We start from the raw sequence: 8,942 nt of genomic DNA, 5'->3' as shown, positions 1-8,942 counted from the left end.
AATATATTTTTCTTTATTTAAAAATATAAAATATTTTTTAAAAAATTAAATATTTAAAAATATAAAATAGTTTAATTTTTTAAAATATAATCATTATTTTTTTAAAATATTCTTATTGATAATAACTTTATATTTATTATAAAATATTTAATAGGAATAAATATAAAAAGATAGGGTTAGTTAAAAAGTAGGTAACTATTTTATTAAGAAGTGAGATTCGATTAAAAAAATCTTATATTTTTAAATAAAAAAATACAAATCTAATTCTATACTTATATTCTTCTCTTATATTTATCCTAACATGCATTTTCATTTTTAGTTATTTTTGTAACCACACGGATTTTTTATATATGAGTTTGATACATTTCAATGAGAACAATTATTTAGATTATCTAATTATCAAACAATAAAGTAACAATACTTTTGAAAAAAATAACACATAGATGTGGTGCTATATAAAAAATTTATTTTATTTTTTAAAAGATTAAAAAAGACAGAGATTTCAAACTCTACAATAATTATTATACTCTTTATTTAAAAATATAAAATATTTTTTAAAAAGTTAAATATTTAAAAATATAAAATATTTTAATTTTTTAAAATATAATCATTATTTTTTTAAAATACTCTTATTGATAATGACTTTATATTTATTATAAAATATTTAATAGGAGTAAATATAGAAAAATAGGTTAGTTGAAAAGTAGGTAACTATTTTATTGAGAAGTGAGATTCGATTAAAAAAATCTTACATTTTTAAATAAAAAAATACAAATCTAATTCTATACTTATATTCTTCCCTTATATTTATCCTAACATGCATTTTCATTTTTAGTTATTTTTGTAACCACACGGATTTTTTTATATATGAGTTTGATACATTTCAATGAGAACAATTATTTAGATTATCTAATTATCAAACAATAAAGTAACAATACTTTAAAAAAAAATAACACATAGATGTGGTGCTATATAAAAAGTTTATTTTATTTTTCAAAAGATTAAAAAAGACAGAGATTTCAAACTCTACAATAATTATTATACTCTTCATTTAAAAATATAAAAATATATTTTTTAAAAGTTAAAAATTAAAAAATATAAAATATTTTAATAAAGATGTTCCTATTAAATATATTATTTTATTTTTTAAAATATTTAATAAAAATAAATATAAAAAATAGAGTTAATTTAAAAATAAATAATTATTTTTTATAATAAAATAAATAATTATATTATTAAAATTAAAATTTAATTAAAAATATTTTATATTTTTAAGCAAACAGTCAATAAAATAATAGAAAATCAAGCGGCGAAAAATCACGAGACAGTGTCATGGGTCAGGCGCCGGTTTTTTAGCGTAATAATAAGTGCGAGGGAGATTCTAGAGGGCCTCTCTGCACTGCCCCAACCAGCACCGGTCATTACGGTCCCTAAATTAATCAACCCTAACACTATTTTTCTTTCCTGTCTTCCGCTGCTCTCTCATTTCTACTCTACTCTCCTTATCGGTTCCGCCTAGTACTTCCTCCACCTTCCCCAACTATGGGTAATCTCAACTATTTCATGGATTTTACTTTCTTTTCACTCACGATTTTTCTTTCTCTACTTTGATCTGATTTCCTTTTTTTTTTTTTGTGCATGAGATCAGTAAAGATCAAGATCGGAATCAATGGTAAATGATCTTTTGCTACGATCTACATCCTCCTGTTTCTTTTACTGATTGTTCGCTCAGATCGGATCGTTTGCCTTTTTCTTCCCCGTGGTCAATTATTTTCGGAAGGAACTCGAGTTCCTCATTGCGTTTGTTTTTTGGCTTCCAGGATTTGGAAGGATTGGTCGCTTGGTGGCGAGAGTGGCTCTGCAGAGAGACGATATTGAAATCCGCGCTATCAATGACCCTTTCATTACTACCGATTACATGGTATAAACTACTTTTATCTATGTTCATGTCCCATCACTGCATTTGTAGATTTGTAGTGGATCAGCTGTGCTTGGCTCTCTTATCGGATTCTAGTTCTCTCTTTCAGCCTTTCTATAGATTTGATGCGTGTTCAGTTTAAGTTGATAGTCTTAGTTGTTGACTTGTTCAACATGTTTTGTGCTGTACGAAATACGAATACAATTCCGAACTTGGCCTAAGATTTTTCTTTTAATTTTATCTGAACTGGTTATCGGTGCATGGCAGACCTACATGTTCAAGTACGATAGTGTTCACGGGCAGTGGAAACATCACGATGTCAAGGTCAAGGACTCTAAAACCCTTCTTTTTGGTGACAAGGAAGTCACTGTGTTTTCACACAGGTATTTTTCCTGAAATTTTCTCATGGTTGTGCTTGTAATTGTTAACACTACGTCTCGAAGGTGAAGATATTATCTATCGACCTTGTAACTTCATGCATCAGGAACCCAGAAGAGATCCCATGGGCTGAGACTGGAGCTGAGTATATTGTTGAGTCCACCGGTGTCTTCACAGACAAGGAGAAGGCTGCTGCCCATTTGAAGGTTTGCCTTTGTGCGCTACCCCTTCTCGTGACTTTATTCTTAGTCGCTTGCTTTTCTTAACGATCTCATATTGTCTGAAAACTTTATTTTAAACGTCTGCGCAATAATATTGCTTTCACCGCTATCTTTTCATGTAGAACATCTCTTGGGTTGATTTGCACTGGGTCTTGTAGCTTAGCTATTAGCACGCTATAAAATGCCGCCTGACAAAAACTTTGCTTAGTATTTCTTCTTCGATGTTATGTTGTCATGGTTTAGTTTTCTGAGGGTTTGTGTAATAATAACGTGTCTGTTTTGTTTTGCTTGAGCCAGGGTGGTGCAAAGAAGGTTGTCATATCTGCCCCGAGTAAAGATGCTCCCATGTTTGTTGTAGGTGTTAATGAGCACGAATACAAGCCAGAGCTTGACATTGTTTCTAATGCTAGCTGCACGACCAACTGCCTTGCTCCACTTGCAAAGGTTATCAGGCCTTCAGATAATTGCACTGCACTTGTGATGCTAAGTTGTTCTGTTCTGTTAATCTTTTTTTGTCAATTGTAGGTTATTCATGATAGGTTTGGCATTGTCGAGGGGCTAATGACCACTGTTCACTCCATCACTGGTGGGTATGATTAACTGTAACATCTACTGTTCCTCATTTAAGTGTGTTAAGCGTGATTATGACTTTGTGCTATATTTCTTCTCAGCTACCCAGAAGACTGTTGATGGGCCATCCAGTAAAGACTGGAGGGGTGGAAGAGCTGCCTCATTCAACATCATTCCCAGCAGCACTGGAGCTGCTAAGGTGAATAATTTGCACTTATCTATTACTGTTTCCTTTATCAGGTTTCCATCACTAATACGCTCTTTGCATCAAGGCTGTTGGAAAAGTGCTTCCTGCTTTGAATGGAAAATTGACTGGGATGGCATTCCGTGTTCCTACTGTGGATGTGTCTGTTGTTGATCTTACTGTGAGGCTGGAAAAGCCGGCCTCCTACGACCAAATTAAAGCTGCCATCAAGTAAGATTTTAACTTTTATTTGATTGTTGAGGTTGGGAGGACTCGGATTCACTGAACTCTTCAATTTTAGCTGGAAGGCTTCTGGGATTGCTGTGCTTGTATCTTGTTTGATTCAATAGTACTGTCTTTCAGGGAGGAGTCCGAGGGCAAGTTGAAGGGAATCCTTGGTTACGTTGAAGAAGATGTGGTCTCCACTGACTTCGTTGGGGACAACAGGTGTGGATTATCATCTTATTGGAAGTTGTTAGATGCATCAGCTTCCCTGCTTGTCTTTAGATCCATATATTCTCCTATTTGTCCTTGGGATTTAGGAGTTGTATGATAATTCTTTCGATCTTCTCTTTATTTTTAAATGTTCCTTGCTGCAGGTCAAGTATTTTTGATGCTAAGGCAGGTATTGCCTTGAATGAAAACTTCGTGAAGCTTGTTGCTTGGTATGACAACGAGTGGGGTTACAGGTAATTCGCCTTTCTTGTTTTCGTTCTCTGTTTCTTTTTGGCATATGATTTCTCACTATGCGTGGTAGCAGCATCTTTAAAGGTTGTCAGGGTTTAAGGGGCGTTTTATCTGGAAAATCAACAATCCAATTTATATCTAATTATAAGATATAGATAGCTAATGCTTGCTGTGTCTGTAATGCTGCAGCACGCGCGTTGTGGACTTGATTGCTCACATGGCTAAAACTCGTTAAGACGGTCCTGCAAGTAGCCTGCTCAGTGCTTTCCTTATATATTTTGCCTAGTCTAGCTTCCTTTCAAGGAAACTGCGAGTCCCGAATAAATGGTTTTCTGCTGCATCCCCGGTGTTGCAGTGTGAAGCGTTTGTTTCTAAGGCCTTTGTCGTTTTGGGTGCCTCTTTTGTGGAGGAAATGGCGATTCTGAATCTTTATAGCTGTACTTGACTTTCTTGTTATGATATGGGACGGTTTTCGTCTTTCTGAATTCTGACCATTTTTTCTCTCAAATTATGGCTGTTTAGCCCATGGAAAGAATTTCAAAAATGTCGAGGTTGCGCGCCATTACGAATGTATTGGAAGCTATAATCTGGGGGTCAATACCCAAATGGGCTCAATTATTTGGGTTCCAGATTCCTAATTGAGTGACTGGTGAAAACTAACTTGTAATTTGGTTAGATAAAAAAAAAAACGGGGGATTATTTGCATTACCTTGTGGAACGGTATATGTAAATCTGTATATATATATATATATATATATAATTTTTTTAACTTCAAAACCGGAAGTTTTTACTTTCTAGATACTTGATTTCCTGTCAACTTATTGCAATTATTTAAAATATAAATTATTGGAAATTTAAAAATAAAATAATATTAGATCTTAGCCGTCTTCTTCGTTCTTTGTAAAAAAGATCAAAAAATCTTGATTCAAATTATATTCCCATGAAATGTTTTAGACATTTTCACGCAGATCAAAAAAAATTTCACCAACCAAACTCATCAATAGTCTCCGATGGTTTGTCAGTCGTGGTTGGATTTTGCAGAGGTTGCATATTCTTATTGAGAGGTTATAAAATCTTGATTATATTCCTATCCATCTTCCCCAAAATAAGGGATCATAAGTTTTGAGTTTTAGTCCTTGTATATGAAACAATTTAATTGGGAGAGGTTTACCAATTGCTCTCAAATTTTTTGTTGTTGGCAGAGGTACTCTTGATGCTTACACAAAAAAAAAAAAACAAAGAAAATCATTATTTGTAAAAGAGATTATAAAATCTCGATTATATTCCGATCCATCTTCTCCTAAGTAAGTTATCATTAGTTTGAATTTTAGACCTTGTATATATAACAATTTAATTGTGAGAGATTTACCAATCACTCTTAATATTTGGGAGGAAATTTTTTATTGTCGGCAGAGGTACTCTTGATGCTTACCCGAAAAAAAAAACATATTCGTAAAAGAGATTATAAAATCTTGATTCAAATTCTAAGACCGCTATATATATGTACATTAACGTTCTATGAACAAAAAAAGGAAAATCGTTTGATATTTTGCATAGTATCTTATAAATTAGATTAATTTTATTTTTTTAGAAGACATGTTATGTACAGAATTAGAGAGAGTATATTCTTAATTGTACGTTTAAAAAAAACCAAAGCTTGGATCTAGTGAGAGGGCATATTAACTTAATTAATTACGAAGCGGAGTGCTTTCTGTCTTGTCCCTAAAATGTCTCATATTTTGGTAGTGGGATGCTTTTGCAGCATGTGAAGAGGGGCCCTTCCTCGATCCATTCCGCCAATGAGGTCTTAAGCTTAAGCAATGACTATTCCCATAGCTTGTCTCTTTGTTCCATGCAGTACTGCACCCTCACATGATCATATATTTTCCCCTTTAATGTGTCTCACATGATTGTGACTTATAAATGTGGAAATATTGACAAGTCTTCATTAAAGGATAAAAAAAAAAAAACTATACCCATCATACACTACAGAACCAGCTTTAATAAAGTCCAAAATGTCATAGCTATCAATTTTATTTGCCATGCGAGGGTATCATTAATAGATAATTTGTGAGTATATATGTATGTGAATGTTTTTTAAAATCATAATATTTACTCCCTCCTATTCCATTTATTGATAAGATTTTTTGTTGTTGTTGTCTTGACTACAAGGCATGTTGTTAATTTATATCACAATTTTTTTCTTTTATCTTATAAAATGTTAGTGAGAGAAAATATATTATATGAATATTTAATAGAGGTATGGTTAAAAATTTATTAAATGTTTAGATTGGGTTGATAAGTTTTAAGATTTTGCTGAAATATGTTAGGACTTATAAATAGGATGGAGATATAATAAATCAGTAAGAGGAACATACATTTACATGGAATGCATGAATGAATGGCAGTGAGTTGGTGAAGCACGAGAGAGTGATGTGCATATAGAATAAGAATGTTGGGGGGAAGAAGAAGAAGAAGAGATGAGAAAAGTCTTTACATATAATTAAGATTCAGACATGCATACATATGGCAGGCTAAGGCTTAGGCGTAAGAAAGAGGAGCACAGGCAATGCAAGCAAGGAAGAGGATAGCAGAGGAGGCTCCATCTTCTTGAAGATGAGAGCTGCTTCTCTTGAACTTGCCTTTGTTGCTTTGCATCATCGTCATCGTCATCATCTGCTGTAGTTTCTGCTGCTGGCTCTTCTTCTTCTTCGTTGTTTCTTCTGCTCCTGACGCCATCTCTCTCTCTCTCTCTCTCTCTCTCTCTCTCTCTAACTGATAACACCAAATTCCAAATCAGAGACAGAGAAGGGTGCATGTATGGGAAACTCGAACATGCACCTCCGGCTTTTATAGAGTTCAATTGGCTCAGTTCATTCCTTTCTGCCACGTAACCCTTCATTCCCTATTTGTTGCGACTTGGCCCCCTTCCCTGGTTGGAATAATAGTCTTTGTTTAGAGTGAAAATCATCATTAATGACTCAACGTTTGTAGCCACATCACCCTTTCTATCTAGCTGGAGTGGGGTAGAGTCGTAGATAACAACATTCTAGCAATAAATAAATAAAAGCAATTAATGATTTATTTTTTATATCAGGGGGTTAATTAAAGAAAGACTAAAATATATAAAACTCTGATTAATTTTGAGATAGTTGTATATAACTCTCCTCACCCTTTAAAAATTTAAAATTAACCTCCCTAATTTTTAATTTTATTTTTCAAAACCCCTATTATTAATTATATTATTTTTTCATAAAGGTTAAATTGCCATTCAACTAAAAAATATTATTAAACATGATATTATATTATAGAACTATGACTAATTAATTTTTTATATTATTTGAATAGTTGAGGTATTGATAATAGCAAAAATAAATGTTATTATCATCATATAAAATTTTAAATATTTACTTTTGTGTTAGTTTTATTTATTTTTCTTATTATCAATAGTGCATAGTTTTCTAGTATTAAAAGATAAATTAATCTAACATGATAATATTTAAAATTTTAAATATTTTAGCATGTGCATTACATTAATCTAACATGAAAATATAAATAAAAATTTATCTTTTAAAACAATAAAATCATGCACAATTAATAACAAAAAAATGGATAAAACTAATATAAACATAAATATTTAAAATTTTATACAGTGATAACAAATATTTTTTTGTTATCAATGCCTCAACTATCCAAAAAATATAAAAAATTTATTATAAATAGTTACACGATATAATATTTTTATTTAATAATATTTTTTAGTTGAATGACATTTTAACTCTCATAAAAAATAACATATTAATAATGGAGGGTTTGGAAAACAAAATTAAAGATGAGGGGGTTAAGTTTAAACTTTTAAAAATGAGGAAGGTTATATGTAATTGTCTCAAAATTTAAAATTTTTTTATATATTTTAACCTAAAAGAAAAATTATCAATTTTTTTTAAAAGTGACTTATAAAGAATGAGAGAGAATACTTCAAACTCTCTTTATGTGAAAAAAGAAAAGAAAAAGGAAAGAAAAAAACACTTTTACAATTTTCTTCCTCTGTTTTTTATTATTATTATTGAAGGAACTGCCATATATTTTATTATTTTTTATGAATAAAATTACAAAATTCAAGAAGTATTTATTGCTTCTCCTTCCTTCTTTTTTCAAGTTGCCCCTCTTAAAGTTAGAGTTTCTTTCCTTTACATGCTAAATATTAATTACAAGGGTATTTGAGTTCAACTTTTAAATTTTATAAATAATTATTATATTTAGTCAATTTTTTTAAACTATACGAGTTTGTTAAAATTTGCTAACATTTGAATGCCATAAAAATATTTACTGTTTAACCATGTCTCAAATAAAATTATTTTTAAAAAGAGGAAACCTGCATGTTTAAAAAAAATTATCATTATTTCTTAAGTAGTTGTTTTGATCCTGGTTCACAATGATTAATTGATTATCATAATTGAAGAAGGTGCAGTCGAAGGAATTTTCTTTTTCTTGTTTACAGCATTATTAGAACATCAGGAGCTTGTTCTTAATGCCTAATCATATGGAATCAAATTTTAAGAAGGATACTCGTGATCTAGTTAATAGTTAATAAAGTATATAATTAATATTAAAGCTGACGATGAACAGGCGTAAAATAATATAAAATCCTGAACAACCAGCATATGTCACATGACAGATAAAAGAAATACAACGGTAGCTATAGAGTCAAAATAGAAATGATTAGAAGAAATAAAATAATGTGAAGACGTAGTGAATATATGGAAGTTTATGCCTCTCAAAGATGTCGCATTGTGGAATTAAGGTCTCGTCATTATGAGTGATCTTCATGTGCCAACCCATGTGATCATGTGCCCTCCTCGTCTTCTTCTCCTCTTCTCTCATTCACTGGCCCAACGCTTCTCTTTCATTTTTCAAATATGATAACATGTAATAAGTTATAAGCTGTTATTCTTTATAGTCTAAATTTGAATTAACTGTTCGA

The 8,942-nt window shown here is 31.2% G+C and overlaps 1 protein-coding gene across 1 annotated transcript; it reads left to right on the top strand.

Moving 5' to 3' along the window:
* Positions 1 to 1,638: 1,638 nt before the first annotated feature.
* On the top strand, positions 1,639 to 4,443 carry LOC129309082 (glyceraldehyde-3-phosphate dehydrogenase 2, cytosolic). The gene is made up of 11 exons (XM_054950442.1): positions 1,639 to 1,672; positions 1,821 to 1,921; positions 2,186 to 2,301; positions 2,403 to 2,502; positions 2,815 to 2,961; positions 3,043 to 3,103; positions 3,189 to 3,286; positions 3,360 to 3,502; positions 3,635 to 3,718; positions 3,871 to 3,960; positions 4,148 to 4,443. The coding sequence occupies exons 1-11, from the start codon at positions 1,639 to 1,641 to the stop codon at positions 4,191 to 4,193; spliced, it is 1,020 nt and encodes a 339-aa protein (XP_054806417.1). The 3' UTR covers positions 4,194 to 4,443.
* The last annotated feature ends 4,499 nt before the right edge of the window (positions 4,444 to 8,942 follow it).

This window comes from Prosopis cineraria, unplaced genomic scaffold, assembly GCF_029017545.1.
Source record: "Prosopis cineraria cultivar Desert tree isolate PC_DT_omini unplaced genomic scaffold, ASM2901754v1 PC4, whole genome shotgun sequence".
In the NCBI taxonomy this organism is placed as follows: domain Eukaryota; kingdom Viridiplantae; phylum Streptophyta; class Magnoliopsida; order Fabales; family Fabaceae; genus Prosopis; species Prosopis cineraria.
This window is presented reverse-complemented; position numbering and strand designations above follow the sequence as displayed.

Excerpts from the sequence above, each read along its gene's own strand:
- LOC129309082 (XM_054950442.1), top strand. The coding sequence starts at position 1,639 with ATGAGATCAGTAAAGATCAAGATCGGAATCAATG. Across the intron at positions 3,287-3,359 it reads GCAGCACTGGAGCTGCTAAG|GCTGTTGGAAAAGTGCTTCC; the intron begins GTGAATAATTTG and ends CTTTGCATCAAG. Across the intron at positions 3,961-4,147 it reads GACAACGAGTGGGGTTACAG|CACGCGCGTTGTGGACTTGA; the intron begins GTAATTCGCCTT and ends GTAATGCTGCAG.